Source organism: Genypterus blacodes, unplaced genomic scaffold, assembly GCF_046128005.1.
Source record: "Genypterus blacodes isolate CSIRO-AG114 ecotype Tasmania unplaced genomic scaffold, CSIRO-AGI_Gbla_v1 ptg000085l_1, whole genome shotgun sequence".
NCBI lineage: Eukaryota > Metazoa > Chordata > Actinopteri > Ophidiiformes > Ophidiidae > Genypterus > Genypterus blacodes.
Genome location: NW_027466890.1, coordinates 1337646 through 1355969, shown reverse-complemented (window position 1 = coordinate 1355969; position 18324 = coordinate 1337646). Strand labels below are relative to the sequence as shown.

General features: G+C 45.0%; 1 protein-coding gene across 3 annotated transcripts in view; it reads right to left on the bottom strand.

The window, feature by feature from the left end:
- garnl3 (GTPase activating Rap/RanGAP domain like 3) overlaps positions 1-18324 on the bottom strand; it is a 45206-nt gene that overhangs the window by 16683 nt on the left and 10199 nt on the right. For all 3 annotated transcript variants that reach the window (XM_076158716.1, XM_076158714.1, XM_076158715.1), the window contains exons 2-8: positions 13834-13903; positions 3724-3798; positions 2855-2954; positions 1330-1448; positions 615-679; positions 249-312; positions 92-118 (exon numbers count right to left, since the gene is read on the bottom strand). In XM_076158716.1, coding sequence (XP_076014831.1) covers positions 92-118; positions 249-312; positions 615-679; positions 1330-1448; positions 2855-2954; positions 3724-3798; positions 13834-13903 — 520 coding nt within the window. The remainder of the gene's footprint in view (positions 1-91; positions 119-248; positions 313-614; positions 680-1329; positions 1449-2854; positions 2955-3723; positions 3799-13833; positions 13904-18324) is intronic.

The window sequence follows — 18324 nt, the reverse complement described above, 5'->3', positions numbered from 1 at the left end:
ACAATCACAAAACACACATTTCTACCCCACAGGATAACTGTGGAAAGTGGCCAGTGAGCATCACTTGACAAAGCCTTTTCATTCCTCCTACCTCCTGTTCCTCCAACACCAGCAGGTCCTGAGGAAAGAAGTCGGGACAGTCAGTGGATTTACTGCGCAGGTCTACGGCAGTGCTGATGTGTCTTGGCACATAATCAGCCACGGCTATATTTCATTCGGGAACTGATTAACACTGTGGTGTTGCTCACCTTCTGTATGTCTGGGTTGAGGATCTCCCTGGGGCCTTTTTCAAACCTGTCCATGTTCATCGCGCTAGGCATACGGAAAAAAGGAGGAGAAGGGGTTGAAACGTGGCGAGAGAGACGAAAGAGTTAGTCAGTAAGAGTGCAGGAGGAGAGGATGGACAAATCGCCCAAAGGGTTACACAGAGAAAAGACAAGAGACCCGATGGGGGTTTTTCTTCACTGACACCATCCAGCCAGAGGACTTTCTAACACTCCAGCGGTAGGAGTCTATTTCATGATATCGGCAATTATGTGATAGTGAACTTTACCAAGAGGGTACATGCATTAGAAAACAGGTGGATAAATAGCATGCGATTTGTGTTGTCTCACCTGAGGATGGACTTGACTGATAGTGTTTTGGTCGGGCTGTAGGGGAGGCTGATCTTCAGAGTGCCCTGGACCGACAAGAGTGACACAGATCGGGGATTACAAACTCTTAACACGCTGGGTTTCAGGTGTCTTTTCTTTCGACAAATCAATTGTTCCAAACCAGTTTTTACTTTGTCCCCCCTGTGACTCAAAGTCGATTTCTCAGGTCAGTGGGAAAAACATTTTTTTCATTTACATATGTTTGCATTGTGATCAGTCTGTCTAGAGCAAGACTATTGGATTTAATGGAGTTTGTTTTTTGCAGAATCTAGAACCAACATTTCACAAAATTGTTAAACACCAGTGCCAAACCAAGATTCAAGGGTAACCTGGTGTCCTTTTCTGCTGCTTAACCCCCTGACCCCTGACCTCAAGTATCGCCTCAAGTAAAACATGAAGTAATACATGACTGATTGGAGAAAAAAAAGTCACGCGTTTAAAAAGTCAAATCAAAGCAACTCCAGCTCAAACCAAACTAAGTTTTGCACGCGCACACACACGCACACGCACACACACGCACACACACACACACACACACACACACACACACACACACACACACACACACACACACACACACACACAGGTGTGACTCAGAAGTTGACTGGCACAGCCGTGTTGTGTTGTTTTGGCCACAGGAGGTCCAGCGGCTACACACACTTTTGCTTGAACTCACCGACTTTCTCCACAGGATTGCCCTGTACTGAGGAACCCGCTGGTTGTTCTGGTCTGAGAGGACCACTGACAGGTAGAAGGGGTTCTTCTCTGCATCTGTGCCCACGTAGTTCTGATGCACTGAGGGAGACAAAGGAAAAGATGGTTGTGTTTTATTCTGTATAATCGTTCCAGCCAGTCTCACTCTTTTCCCCTCTGCGTCAGATTCCAGCCTCTCATCCAGCCGCAGCTCCATCTACAATGTTTCAGCTATTCAACATTCCCGTTCATACCCCTCCTTCCTTTCCTTTCCTTTGGATTCCCCCCCCACCCCTCCCTTCCTCTTTCCTCCTCCTTTCCTTCATCATCTCTGCCTCCCTTTCATGTCACTCCCACCCCCTCCTCAATTCTCTCTGCAGGCAACACAGTGAAAGAAAGAAGAGAAGAGACGGTCTCCCAGTGACACGACTGTAGAGTTACACATTTGTGCCTGTGCTTCATCAGTTGACAGGGTAACATCTTTCAGAAGGAACCCAATTAAACACAAGATCTTTGTTCTCCTCTGCCTTGTCCCTTTATCATCATCTATCATTTCCTCTCTCCCGGTTTGTCAATATGTTCCATTTCCCAGCCCCCCCTTTCATTCTCCATTAGCTGTGTTTTTATGTTCAGGCGAAGCTGTGACTTTGTACCTCACTGGGTTGCTGTTTATACATATTAGCTGGAAAGCTGCAGCTCCGTCTCTGTGCGAGGAGAATTCGCAGTTTGAGCCTCTACAATCAGCAATTATGTTCTTTCCTAATGCAGGAAATAAACAGGGCCGAGGGCAGAACGATGCACGCAAATATATCGTTATTCTGTGCCTGTTTAAAATGAAACTCAGAAAAAGTGCTTGAATTGAATGCTTCATCACACACGGAGTGCTTATGTTGGACTCTCCGGCGTTGGTAATGTGCTGCATTGTAGGCTGCCGTCAGCTTTGTTCAGGCTGCGAGAGGCAGATGGCTCAGCTGTGGTCCAAGACGGGGTCTAGTCAGGTTTTGACGGAGACGGAGAGGCTCACTTAGACCTGTGATCGGAACAGAAGTCTCCATTTCTTCGCCAATCTCCCTCTCCTGCTAAGAGAGCCGGGACAACTGATCTTTTTGAGGCATGATTTGCTCTTCGGCCTCGAGTGCGAGGACAGGCAGGGAGTTGATGAGCGCGACGTGCTGATGTTGGTGATGAGGATGAGGGGAGGTGAAGGAGCAGGTGACCAGTTCTAATGCATTTTTTACAACACTTAGGGCTGCCGCGTTTCAGAAACCAAGCGTACAATCTCAGCTGTGTTATCTGTCTGAGAGTCTCGGCAGGACGCAAACATGTTCTGGCCTTAAATGAAGAGCGGAACAGCATGAAGATGTGGCTGCCTACAGAAGATAAAGGACACCTGAGGGATTTCGACGATGCTATATATCTCATCACCTCCATCCTACACCTACTGTGTGTGTGTGTGTGTGTGTGTGTGTGTGTTTCCTTTAAAGCCAGCGCAGTAGAGCAGGACTGACCTTTTCCCAGGAAGTATTTAAAAAACCATCTGGTGTGGTACTCCGGGTTCTCCAGATGGACATCAGTTCTCCTCCAGGTTCCTGGAGTGTAGTCTGCGGTCTGTTTGTCACACACGCACACACACAAACAAACACACGCACAGTCATGGTGATAGTCACAGCTTGAGTCACAGCAGCGCTCTTGGTGGAAAACAGTCACACGACGCAGCTGTCCAGTACAATTTACAGAGTTTTGTATTGTTGCCAGTACTATTCTTGTATCACGGTGTATAATAATGCAAAAGCCACAAAGACACTCTGTGAAAAGCATTCAGTGTAAACTTCTATATATAAAGAGGGTATTGGAATAAACAAATATAATAAATGACAAGTGATCATAAAATTGTGAATTTCCCCGTTGTAGGACGAATAAAGGATTCTTATCTTGTCTTATCAACCTAAAAAAAGAGAAATGACCAAGACCAACAATCATGACAGCTTTACTCATTACACAACAAAATAGGCAGATTGACTCAAGACACATCAAACTAGGATTACCGTGTATGAATCTTGTGTATTCTGCTTGAAAATCGTCAAATATGACAACATACAAACTGTTGCTATGGCTACGATCTCTGTGGCTCTTTGCAGGATGGATCATGTTCACAAGTGGCTCTCTAAGAAAATAAGTGAGCAGTCCTGTTGAATGTTAGGATGACTCAACAGTGGACTATTCCACTAAGGAGCATAAACAAAGTTCTGCTGCCTGTTTTTGAATGTTGAACAGGATCGTCGGCTTTGTGACCACATTTCCGGAGAAATTAATGCAGGAATCAATCAATTTCAAATTGATTGTGCTTTGAACGTTTGTCATACTATACATACTGTACCTCATCCGATGACCCGTTCTCCACTCTGAAGCGCCCCGCTCTCTGGATGGCTCCATCTGCATCACTGGAGATCAGCTGAGGGTGAGCAAGCATGCAAAAGAGAGACAGAGGGAGAGTGAGAGCAAGAGAAAGAGAGAGAGAGATATTCAAAATTAGTTAAGTGACAAAGCATGACTAATGTCTGACAGCAGCACTGGCTATCATCACAAACAAAAGAGGAAGCACGGCCGACACATCAGCAACGTGTGACAGCAACAAAAGCGGCTTGAGTCCTCCCACAGACGTCTCTGTGCTCCACAGTGTGAGCAGCTATCCCTCTGTAGATTACCAAAGTGTGTTCATTTCCATAATCAACACTTATTACTGGCGCCTTCTGCGGTGACATCCTCAAACGGGCTTTTATTGTCAAAGCCCCGCATCTTTTTTCTCAACATTTCATTTTTCATTCTCAAATCTGCCACCATGTACTTATCACCCCAATTATCTGACTCTTGCTGACTCACCTCTCTCTGTCTCTCTCTCTACGGCACAGGAGAGGAGAGAGAGAGAAATAGGACAGTTAATGACAGCGAGAGACAGAAAGAACAGAATGTAGCTCATGTAGGTACATAAAGTGACTATAGGAAAAATGTCATAAAACACGGACAACTAAATAACGAAAGAGCAGAGGCGGCATTCATGTCCATGGATTTTTAGATTGCAGTTCCTGGGTGGCCGCGACTTTTAGATTAGTGTTATAAATTTTCTATTTTTGTTTTCATATGTAGTGACCACCATCATTTTGTATTTATTAATTTATCAATTATTATTTTGGTTTTAATTTCAGTTTTTAAAAAGAAAGGAAGAAACACTCAAAAGGTCAGAAAAATAAGAACTATGCAATAAAAAATGCAATATACTTGTTTACTATACTGTTGTTATGTCCTTTGTTTACATATTGGATTGAAATCTTGTCAAATCTAGAGCCCAGCTTTCTGCCCCGAAAGTTTTCAGTACAAAAATTTGAAGTTTCAGTTCTCCACGTGGGGCCATGTTGCCCCTCTGTATCGTTAGTGACACTTATCACAATTAGCCTATGTAGAGAGCAGTGACGGCTCGTACATCAGCTGATATCGTACGACAATAAAAATACTCTAAAGACAACTGAAATCATGACTCGTGCCTCACATGTGCCACTCTGAGAGCGTAGTTGTAATGTGGAAAATACACTGCGTGCCTGTGAGTGTGAATACTTTTGATACGGTTTCCTCAACACTTGTTGTGACTAATGTGTATTGTCACTTCTGGCTCCTTTGGTGATTTGCCATCTTGTTCTCCTTCTTGTCGATGCCCTTCAATCTATTTCCTCTTCACATCCTCATTTTCATTTCAAACCCCCCACTACTGCCTAGCTGGATGATGTTCGGTTTCCAGGCAACAAAAAGCGGACTCCCCTCCTCGATGCTCTTTCTCCATTTCCCCCCCTTGTCTTCTTCCCTGTCTCTTTGTCCTCTGCCCTTTGACCTCACCGCTCCCATGCTCAATTTTTGCCCCCTCGCCAATGCAGGTCTCTGATCCATCAACATGTAAATTCGTGCAAAGGTCTGGCAGGCCTGTGGCGCCCTGCACTTGCTGCGGTATGCCTGTATGCCTGTGTGCTGTGTGCATGCATGCGTGTGTGTGTGTCTTGTCACCAGATGGCCTGTAATGGTCTGAAGGAGCCAAGTAAAGAGGATGAAGAGGAAGTGCCAGAGTGAAGCAATGAACAGGGATATGGTGCTAAAAGTGTGACCTCCAGGAAAACACACACACACACACACACACACACACACACACACAAACACACATGCACACACACACAAACACAAGGAGCGAGAGAGAGAGAGAGAGAGAGAGAGAGAGAGAGAGAGAGAGAGAGAGAGAGAGATAGATGTGATAGGATTCAAACTTAATTTGAAAACATTCCAGTTGCCAAGTGAGGATAAATGGCCAGAGCTTTACACTGACTATAAAATCATTAATAACTGTCACAGATAGTTTATTGTTCACACTAAATTAAATCTGATATGCACGGGCTGCGGGATTGTGTTGTGGCCGTCAACTATGCATCTCCAATGAAATGCGGGTGTGGTGGGGTTAAATCATTTATAATATCTTCACATATAACTTAATGAACCCTTAGAGGTCGTTTACAGCACGAGCACACCTAGTTTGTGACATTTTAACTTTGAGTGTCCACAGCAGTGAGACGGGAGGTTATTGCATTGAGGCATTACGTCACACCCTTAGTTGTTTTGTCGATACGTCCTGGAGAAGGCACCGTATGACAGTGATGAAATTCTGGGTTGTGCCACATAACAATCAGCGACACGTGATGCATGCGCGTGAACCTGAAACCGAAGCCGTGGCCCATCGACAGAGAAACCGCTTTGTACAGCTGCATAAACCGCCAAAAGGGGGCAACATTTCAAAGCTCTCAAGTCAGCTTTACATTTGGGATATTTTCATCCATTTTGATCCACATTTCTGAGGTCAGCCTTCGCACTGTCCATGCGGGGGAGGGGCTCCTTGTTTTCCGTTTAACTGCTAAACTAATCTAAACTTTGCCCCTCATGTTACAATTATTGATAGATAGATGGAGCTCAAGATGCAGGTTGAGTACAGCAGCAGACCTCTGAGGGTTAAAGGGAGTTGGATACAGGTTGAATTCTATCCCTAACATATAGTGATACAGAGAAATGATACAAAAGAGGGAGTTGTGCATGTTTACTGCAGCTATAAACCCTAAATGAGCTTTTGGTGTAATGATTGAATGCATACGTGTGTATAATGTCAAAGCTATAGGCCTCTATCTCCCTCCATTTCTCTCGCCCCCTGCAACATTAATTGTCCAATCGCAGGATGATGGAGGGTAAACCAACACAATATTCAGAGACGGCCATGCATGCTCCCCCCAGTGTGTGTGTGTGTGTGTGAAGATAGGGAAAGAGAGAGGAAAGAGAGAGGAAAAGTGTGACATCCTGACATAACTGTGTGTTTGTGTGAATAAGTATAGGCCTGTTTTTGTGTGAAATAATAAAGGTGACAAAAAAAAAGGAGATTGAGGGCTCCCAGGAGCCTCTCTCTCTCTTTGTATGCATGTGTGTGTGTGCATACATCATACAGCTCCTGCTCCTAAATCATGCAACACTAGAGAAGCAAAGAAGAAAAAAAATAAAAGCGGCACTCCCAATGTTTCCCTGTAGGCTGGGGGAAGCAGAGGAGACAAAACAAGGGGGAGAGGAGAGGCCTGTTCTGCTCCACGCTTTAACAAACAACACATAAAACACCTCCTCAAGCCTGCCAGGGGGGAGGCAGAGTACAGACGGAGGGAGGGAGGGGAAGAGGGGAGAAACTGCATCAAATATATGGAAAGAGGGATGAGGTCACTGGGGAAGAGAGGCTAAGAGCAATGTGTAATGACAAGAAAAAGCCAAATGATAAAAGAATAATAGCTGTCTCCACCACGCGTAACCCCACGGGAAAGAGGCCAAGGCGCAGTGATGCACACACACGTTGTCCCTCTCTCGCTGACTCTCTCTCATACATACACACACACACAGACAGACACAGACAGACTTAAACAGCTCCCATTTTAGGACATGCTTTGAGCGTGTCACAAACACAATTGAGCCCTCTGTGTTCTCCGAGAGCTTCTGATTTCCCCAAGGCCCAAGGGACAGAGGACCGCTGCGGTGCAGAGTTGTGTGCGTGGGTCAATGCAGGAGGTGGGGTGGTGTTGGGGGGGTATCAAAATCAATGGTTTGGAGACTCCTTATAGATAATTGATCTCATCAGCTGCCCTGTTCATGCACACTCGCAATTCTCTGGCAGGACAGGGGAAACGCGGTGGCAGAGAGGAACGTGACAAAGGGGAGCAAGGAGTCAGAGTGTCAAGCTTGGTGGGGAGGGGGGAGTTTACAGATAGACGAGTTCAGCGGAGAGAGAGGATGAGAGAGCGAGAGAAAGAGAGAGAGAGAGAGAGTATGAGAATCCAGATAGTCTCTCTTTCTCTTGTTCTCATTAAATCTCCATTTCTTAAAACAATAATACGCAATCCAGTTATGTGAGGACATTCAAAACACAATTAGGACACAGTGGAGCCAGACTGCTTATTGATGAAATTACTGATGTGTGTGTGTGTGTGGTAGGCCACAAGTATTGCATTGAGGAATACATGTTGTTGGTTTGTTCTTTATCAGAGAGCATTTGATTATTCAGCCTCCACAACATCGCCAAGAAGTCACGTAGTTATGGTAGCTGATCACGTGACGTTCCCAACATGTCGGTATTGCCGCCCTGGAGGCAGAAAGACACAGCAGAATGTCAGGGCAAGGATTAACCCTCAGCTTGTGCCGCTGCTGAGCGAAGCAGATGATTTAGTGAGTGTTTCATCATTAAAAGCTTCTTTAGGTTCTCCAGAGTGAATACGAGATCAAGTCTCTGCCGGAATGCTGACGGCACACTCTGCTGCAGTTACAATTTGACTTTTACAAAACGAATTTTTACAAATAACTTTAAGAAACAAGCTGTTGTGCTGCTCAACGCTTCTGTGACTTTCTACACTTCCACCTGTCCATTCATACAGCACCCAGTGGTCAAATAAGTCAGTGGTGTTACTGCAACTTGTGCCGACAAACTCCCTTCACTGTGATCCATCATAGGTGAAGCTACTTTGTGCACAAACATAACAAATACAGCCAATAACATCTGCTGGTACATAGGATGGACTCCATAGTAAATTAAGCATATCTGTAACGTTTTAATCATAGTCTGTAAGACTTAAAAGAGGAGTAATTACTCCTGCTACTGCAATAAATCATTTTAATCAATGTGACGAGCATGGGTCTGTTTTTAATGATTCTTAAAGCTTCAATTTATAATATTGCAATGCTGTTAATATGCATAGCGGCCATCACTACTAGGCAGTCAGGTTGGAATCAGGCACAAAGGCCTCCACACACTGCTAAACTTGCAATCCTGCAGTGCATAATGCATGATGATGTCACACAACAACACAACCTCCCTCTGTCCATGAAAGGGAAAAATCAGAGGTGAAAACGTATATCAAAACAAACACGCTGTAATGTGGGCGTTATCCGTGCAGCAACCGACTGAGTCTGATTAGCATTAAAACTGCCTGTGGCGAGGATAAATCGAGCCACGCTACAGCATCATGTCAATATCTCCCCAATTGTACTGACGGAACATCGGCCAGCACAAACCTAATGACTACAAGTGAAGGCAGGCCCACCCACCCAGGGGCAAACTGGCAGCGAAGGGCCCTCAAGAGTGGGCAGATACTGCTGTGGAGAGCTGGGATCAATGGGAAGGCGTCACGCATCAGCTGCTCTAATACACAATTAATTATGTATCGGACAAAACGACCGGGCGGAGAGGCGGATAGAAGGAGTTACACTGGATCTTTGGGTAAACATCCTACGCCCACTTATTTCAGACCTGTAGGCTTTGGCTTTTGGGCTGAATTAGGAACTCATTGGAGAGAAATGTGTCGGGGCAGGAGAGAGAAAAGTGAAACAGGAAGAAGGGGATCACACCTAGAATATGTCAAAGAATATGGAACAATACATGAAAAGAACCTAAACTGTTGAACTTAAGACAGTGGCCAGAATTGAAAGTGAAGTGGAGGCCTAAGTCATACTTTTATATCCATTTGAACGCTACATCTTAATAAGTACACATCTCAAAATTCTCTTGGGGTGTGAAGTGAAGTTGTCACAGCAAGATAACGAGACGGCGGCGTGCGAAAGACGTAGTGTGTCAGAGACGTTTCGAGAGAGGCAGACAGCAGATAAGAGATGAGAGGTAATGGTCGGGATAGGGGTGGTGGGGGGTAATACTCCCATCGCATCACAGGTTTAGCTTGCGTCTTGCAGCTTCCATAAAGCCACAAACGGAGAAACTTGCACTGCATGTGGAGAACGATCAAGCCGTGGTGATATAAGCCCATTTTCTCTGCAATTATGTCCATGAGCGTGTGTGTTTGATACGGGCAGTGGTGGGTGAATCTGTTAGGTGTGCTGGGATCTGCGAAACCAAAAATCTGCCCACACTGGAAGACAAGAAAAACACCAGATAGCAAAACTTTAACAAAGCTCCCACGGTGATGCTTATGCGCCGCCATCTGTTCCAGTCTAATATGCATTTTTTTTCATCCCATAATTCCTCCCACACAACTCCATTACAACTAATTGTGTTCATGTGAAACACTTTAAGGTTATTTTATTTTAGGATTAAGGCATTAAACAGCCTAAGACGTGCCAGTTGTCCATCACAGGTGCGACATTAACAATAAATAAATGGCTGCATTGCATTTAGTTGAACCTATTGTTCTGGCTTTGTTCCACACTTAAATTAACTCTCAAGCCAATGAAGGTGAAATAAACGACACAATTTCTTCATTAATTTAAGATTAAAATAAACAACTATACATGTATTGAACACAGACACACATACACACACAGTGATGGAACAAATCTAAAGTGACAGTGCAGTCAAAGCCTCTGAGGTCGTGACAGTAACACTGGTGGGCAGGTGACAAAGGAGCCGTCTGCTCGTCGCACACCGTGCAAGACTGACAGCTAACCTCCACACACACGCGCACACACACACACACACCGCCTCTTCTGACACCTGTCTTCATCACCTTCATTGCAGTGAGATCCTACAGAGCGAGCAGTGTGTGGCACTGAGACAAGTGTGTACACACGCGCCTTGATATTGTTGTGATAACAGTTATAATCTCAACATTTTGCTGTGATGATAATTTTAATACAACTAGAAGGTGAGTGTCTTAAATGTGTGTGTGTGTGCGTGTGCACTTTGATAATGCAGGCACAGAGGTTAACATAGGTCTCACATACTTCACAATGACACAAAGTGACTTGGGCACGTAATACGGGCCACTAAACGACTATAACGAACAGAACAGTAGAAAAAACATGCACTTAAATGAACAGACAAAAGTGTCACTTACTAAAAAGCACCTTAGGCTGAGTGGAACTCTCTGGCAGCTTGATAACGGGACGCAGACACACACACGCACACACACACAAAGCCGCCCAACACACACACATACAGATCCACAGCTCACACTCTTCATGTCCCTCCATCTACCAGAGAAGAAGACAGCAGCAAAGTGCCAAAATGGGCTCTTAAAATACGAGTCTCTGAGCTCTCGCCGCTGTTCAAGAGAACAAAATCCCGGGATTCAATATGTTCCAGTTTAGTGAGCCGGCACGTATATAACTATTCCACTAACACCATAAACTAGGGCGCTCCTGATGAGTTGAGGGAGAATAGAAATAAAAATCGCACTTCCGCATTTCCTTGTTTTTGTGCATTTTGTGGAATGGGAATGAGCTCTTTCGCTTCACTACCTTCATTACAATCCTGGAGATTTGTGCATTTGTGAGATTTTTATGTGCACGTATCTGAGGAGCTTGGTTGTGTTTCTAATTCTTGCTGCAAGGTGAAACATTGTTTGATCCATTATCTTTTTAAAAAGAAGCACACAGAGGAGAGTTTCCACCTCAAACTCAAAGACTTTACCCCGCTATCCGTTCCCCACTGCCCATCTGGGTTTGGGTGACTAAGGCTGCAGGCTAAGCATTGTAGCGCAGATGTCCCTCTTGCAAGTCATCTTCGCCAGATCCCACCATATCCCCAGGCCAGATTGAATGCATTATCCCTGTAGGTCTGCCCGCTGGTGTCTTCTCCGACTCGAATATGCCAGGGAAAACTGATCCGTTCCCGGATTCAACCCGTCTCAGCTGGCTTGTTTTGGTGTAAGAATGGGACGGTCCAAGCTCCAAAAGGGCCGGTCCTGACTTGGTATCTACCTCGTCCACCACTAACATTCTATCCTCACTCATTCTCATTAACAAGAACACTACACACTCTCTCTCATCCGAGCCCCTTCCCACCTAAAAACACCTGAAATGAAACTCACCCCATCCATCTCCCTGGGATTACCTCTGTGTGTGTGTATCTGTGTGTGTGTGAATTATATTACCACTATTCTGCGTGAGACCAGTTTATTGGCAACTGCTACTCAGTCTTACAAGCCGCCAAAAATAAAGCAAACAGACAGGATGAGTCACGGCTCTGCTTATGCCGGCCGCTGTTATTATGCAGACCCTGCTTTGAATTAGCATCAGCCGCTTGTGTTCAGACATTTGTTAGTCTAAGCATTGGAATAAGGAGTCAAACCCTTGCAAGAAAAGGAGTAATAATCGGAATAATTGGGTTTCAAGTCACAAAATTCAACATTCTTTCAGTAAATACAACATTTTGAGTGTGTATATTACTCCAACATTGTACAATGTATTGCCAATTCTGTCCTGAAATTAAAAATGAAAAATTCAACCAGGCCAACGAATGACTCATGCCGTTTCCCAAACTATAGCCGGAGCAGCAAGGGATCCTCCATCAATCAATGCCAATGAGCAAATGAAACACAACATCAAACCTTCAGTCTTTTGCCATGATTACTTTGATTATGGCTCTATTCCCAGTGAGGCGTCCCAGTGCCAGGGTCCCGCTGTTGCAGACATACTGACGCACCGCAAACTTTAGTGAGATCCCTCTGTGAGAACCAGATTTTCCATATCTTACAAATCCCACACGTCATATCTAACACACTTCTGTCACGCCGTGAGCAGAGCGGAAGAAGGAGCTCTAGTTGCAAAGCTTTCATCTTTTCGATTTGATTCTACGACCGTCAGCACAGGGAAGTCTTTTATTGCTCAGAGGCATCCGGACCTGAATTTTCCAGATTCTCTACTGACCTCTGCACAAGCCTCCCTTGGGGACTTGCGGCCTTAAATAGTGAGTACACGCAGTACGTGCAACACGCAGTACATCCTGGTATTTGATTCAGAGCGAGTTCAGATCAGACCACAGATGATCTGCGTACTTGGGACAGGAGTCAGACTACTTCTGTCTGACTAAGCCCACACATTAGTCCACAAATCTCTCCAAAAAGGTTTTGGAATGGTTAGGCTTAAGTGGGCGTGGTCTATGGGGCCGGATGTGGATAGACCCAAGGCATCATTTTTGAATCTATGTTTAATTAAAAGGTTACAGGCCAAAACATAAAAGTGGTTATTCCAGCGCTACCATCAGCCCGACAGCTGCAACAACATGTAATGGATTTGCATCCAATCTGCTCATCAAGTACGAAGGAAACTATTAAACTACAGACAGACAGACACGGAGACAGAGAGACAGACAGACTTGACAACACAACAAAAACACAGCCTCCTTGATGACAAAGATAGGGAAGCATGACACACACACAGTAGAATAGGAAAATGCATCTCTAGTTGCTCAGTGACACACACACACACACACACGCACACACGCACACACTTTGAATATCGAGGCTCTTACATGTGACCTCATGGTGGCTCACACTCACCACAAGGTTTGGATACTGCTCTCGCACACACATAAACAAAACCCACGCACAAGTGTCTGCTTGTGGTGATAAGCAGCATGTGGTTCCTCCTCAACACTAATCTGACACACACACACACTGTGGAGAACTCGTGGACCAAGCCGCAATATTTGCCTGGTAGGAAGTCAGAGCGCAGTTGGGACCTCCTGTCACTCCGGGCTATCGGGATGTACAGCTCAGTTCAGTCCTTCATGGGGAAGAGACGAACACACACACTCACACACGAAGCAACAATGACTCAACAGCTTAGTATTCAACCACAAGACACACACACTCACAAACACTCTGAAGCTGCAGCATCAAAACAAAACACGTGAAACTTGGACAGGCCGGCATCAAGGCGAGCAGAGCGCCTACTGTGATCCACGCTGGCAAAGTACATCACTGGGACACGCCCAGTACGCCATGACTCATCAGTCCCCCCCCTCTGTTTGTCCCTCCAGTGCCAAGCGAGAGCCCGGAGAGACGGAAGAGACACAAACTCGTCCAGGAAGAGAGCGGAAACACAGGGGGATGTGAGGAGACGGAGAAGGAGAAGACAAGGGACAGCGGGAGAGAGAGGAGAGGAGGAGACACCAAAAACAGATGAATGCGTTGTGGGTGGGACTCACCAGCTCAACTGAACCGTAGTGTTTCCTGCTGAAGTCTCCACGCCTGCAGCCCAAGTCCTCCGAGGCAGAGCTGCAACACAAACGCATGGTCAGACTCGTGGCCCGTCTCTCTTCCATCGCACACACAAACACACACCCACGCATACAAACATGCAGGTCCACGTTCACACACTTTCTAACAACATTCCCGCCCCACCTCCCTCTTTCCTTATACCTTTCTCTTTCCCCTGTCGTGCCGACTCTGACAGCGCAGGGGTGGGGGGGGTGGGGGGTGCGGGTGGGGGGTGGGGGGGTTAGGGGGGGTTAGGCGAATCCCAAATAGTGAACTTCTGCGGCGTTCTAGAACTGATGAAAGGCAAAAAGCTCATAACAAATACAGTTACAGATTTGCACCTATATTTGTTCTTGTATTAGGCTCCACGACGTAGCTCGATGGCCAAGTACAGAACAGTACAGAAGCAACCAAATGGACACCAGTAACCATATATCACTGACTGACCCAAAAAAGAGCAGAACAATGTCGTCATGGCGATCAGAGCGTCTGTATCAAACACTTAGTTTACGCCGGTGTGCACTTAATATATTCAAGCAGGTCATCACCAACGGCCCATTCCGTCTATAATTGAGTGTGCGTGCGATACATTTGTACCTGCCTCACTTTCCCGGGCAAGCTGCGTATTACTGCTATCGATCCATGCTAATCCAAATCGAAGGATCTTTTTGGTAGCACGGCATAAAGGCAGGGAATCTTGGGGGAGAACAGGCTCATTTGAAAGGAATCAATTTATTTGTCTGCTCTCGGCCAGGGACAGCGACAACGGTCTGAAAGCTCCCTTCTGTCTATTGTGTTTGATTTCTTTGGACGACTAAATGGCAGAAGTCTGGTTAAATCCTATTAGAAACAAAGCCATTAGTGAGGCAAGACCGTTGCCAGGAAGAACTGGCAAAGGAAAGCAATTGCTCATCCTTGGCAGGGAACAGTGGGGAAACGTCAGGGCAAACAATTGTTTCAAGGGGTTGACTGAGAAGTTATGAGCTCCAATCTAAGATATTTTGCTTAACAACAAACGAAAGGGCCCAAGCCTTTCTTCTTGGCTGGCACAGCTAAAGCCATTTCCATGTTTGGGAAGAGATGAAAGTGAGCTGAAATAAAGTGGATGTAGTGGGTCGATTATTGCTCCAAAACGATCTAGTTTGTCCATTATTTAATACTCACAGACCCTTACTACAGTGCAAAAACCCACACAGAAGGAGAAACTTCATATTCATGTTTGTGCCGTTAAGGTGGACAACTTCTAATCTGTCCCAATGACACATTTATTTATGAGCCATTGTTACATAGAGTCCAAATGTAATGTATCTAAGGCTTCTAAGCTCCAGCTGATATGCAGCCATTGTCCCTTGGTGGGCTTTTAAAGAGATGTGTATGTGTAACAGGGTACATACACACTGCATGTCTGGGAAGAGAAGGCGATTAATAAGGAAATGTGACTAGATGATGGCTTGTGCCTCATGGTTCCCATCAGGTGCACAATAACCCAATTAACCCTAATGACTCGCCTGCCCTCAAACAAATCCATCTCGTCTGTCTTAAAGCAACAACTGGAACCAAATATTGCCAATTCAGAGTAGCCAGGAGCTTCAGTACATGCCGGGGCCAGAAAGATGCCTCATACAGTCAAGATTGGTTGGATTTTCAACCAATCTTGACTGTATTAAGTATAAACAAACCATTTTCTGTTTGTTAAGCCCTTATTGATTTCAATGAGAGTGAAGTAACCTAGCATTCATTGCTTGGACCGGTGGTCATAGCCGCTATCCCTCAAGTGCCAAAGTAGTGTCTGAAATGCAACAAATGGCTAGAAATCAATACTTAAGTTTCTCTTACTAACACAAAAATCCTGATCGGATGGCGCAATTGGTTGGCTCCAATACTCCAGCCTCTAAATTCATTCAGAAACAAAACAAACACAACATACGTATTTTTCTGGTCTGTTGAGTCCAAGCAGAACAAAGGATTGGACACACAGTATGTCCTGTACATGTGTGTGTCCGTGTCTACGAGAGCTTTTTACTATATGTTATGTGTGCATGTATCTAGTATATGACTGTGAGCTGTGACTGGGTTGTATTTTCCATGTTTCCTCTTGCTCTTCACCACATCCCCCCACTCTCCACCACATCATCCCCCCACAACTCTTCCCCTCTCTGGTTAGCTTTCTCTCTCTCTCTCTCGCTCTCTCTGCGGAGAAGATGAAGGCAGAGTGGGGGTGTTAATACATAATGTACACGCCGCCTTTTAAAGTCTGCCTACGCTACAGTATGCATCCATGAGTCTCCCCTTACTTCACCTTGCTCGCCACCTATATATGTTGTCGATGGGGGTGGGGTCCATCTGACTCCAGCTTTCATCGTGCGTTCCCTCTTTTTCTCTCTCAACCAATCTCCCCCCCAGGTCAGGGTCTTTCCTGCCCTTCACCTGTCCTCTGAGGAGGTGGTCGCAGGGGATGACTGAGTGTGCATGCCCCACCCTCGAGCCTCTCTGAGCTTAATGAAAGCCACATCCTTCCTCCAGTGAGCGGATTTGACTTTGTACTGGTAATTCAGGTTTTAGTCTGAAATGATCACACAGCAATGACACATCATGTTTCAGTAACTTTCAGCATTTCCCCCAACAATTTTGCGTCAACTGTCACAGCATATAGCAGCATATCAGGACCAAGTCAGACAAAAGTTATACCTTTTCTCATGTATGTTTATGTAATAATCTTTTAGATTTAGCTAGAACTGGCTGCGGATGAGTGGACGTGGCTCATTCTTCAAACAGTGCTGCATCTCCTCAATGATTTAGTCTGTTAAAACCAAAATTGTGAAGATGGCACTATGACTCTATGACAGCTACAGTAGGACTTTTACCAATACATTTGGAACAGGACATGATAGAATCAAAGGTTTGTTGGTTTACGAGTGATCATTACCTACTCAATAACCTGTTAAATTGCATTATTGATGACGTCTCGGGCTTGGAGGAGGTATGAACTCTAGTGCCTTCTAGTAATTAATACTTTTCCATTATAGTCCTGGATTGTTACATGAGCTACCTGCTTTTTCTCCCTGTGAGAGGTACAGACCTGCATTCGGTGCTGCCTGTATGTTTAGACATCATACGCCGCACATTAAGATATTGAGTTTCTTAGCGGCGTGAATATTCACTGGAGAGAAATGTCTTTGAAAGCCAGTGCCCGAGAGAAATTGCTCTTAAAAGGAAAAAGGTAAAATGGATATTTATTACTGAACTGCCGCCTCAGTAATGGAGTATGGGAAAGGTTACAGATTGTGGTTTCAGTTGCAAGACAATGAACAGTGGCCACTGAAAGGCTCCATACAGTGAAAAGTGAAGTATAAATCATACTCAGCCCCATCATGCTTGACAGTCTAGTGCTTCTCAAGAAAAAGCCAACCCCCTCTCCTGAAGGGATACAATCTAATACTGCAAATGACTCCTTTACTTATACGCAAATAATCATAGCTTTATAAAGAAATGCACCAAAAACACCTTAATGCTCACACAGAAAAAGGTCTGTGAGTGAAAACAGTGAATCTTGAGAGCAAAGCAAATCAGCTTGTCTGTTGGTATGAAATGTATCTAACATTCTGCAGGCTTCCACACACGAAACAAACGAAACAAAAGGAAAAGGAAAAAGCAGCATACAAGGGGGGAAAGCATATGCATCACATTTGCAATTCCACATACTTGGGATATCTTGCTAAACAATGTGATTTGTTTAAATGTTAGTTTACATGTCAGTTACCAGATCAGGATGAATGCATCGAGAGCTGACATTGGCAATTAGTGCTGAACAGGCAGTTTAAATTGCATTTGCTTGGCACAAACACCCAACCATCAAACGCCTTTATACCACAATGTAGATTATATTGACGTCAAAAAGTAAAAATCATTTAAGCCACGGCTGCTTATTGAAGTTAAGTTATCTGCTTACACACACATACTCTCAAACACAAACACACATACTAATCTTGACAGGCACTACCTAAATGAAGAACTGCTCACGGTGGTAAAACAAAAAAACACCAGCGGCTACTCAGAGCTGCAGCAGCGATAATTCAAACCATTAATGTTCAGAGCAGTTTGAGAAAATGTTGGGACAAAGGATGACAGCAGAAATCACTCTGCCAGCACCACCGTGCCACTGCAGCTGATGCTGCAATTCTTTTCAACTGCAGCAGTGGAATTTCCAGATATCAGAAGCTGGAAATGAGCTTTAAAGTGGCCTTGGACTGAGTCTGAACTCTCGTGCATTGGTGAGTGGATTTCAGTGTTGCAGACTAACCACAAATACAGTAGCTATGCTGTTATGTTGCTGTCCCACTGCCAGAGCTGCCTGCTGCATGCACCTCCACACACACACACACACACACACACACACAGAAAGGCATCACATGAATAATTCATCATTTTTCCGTTTACAT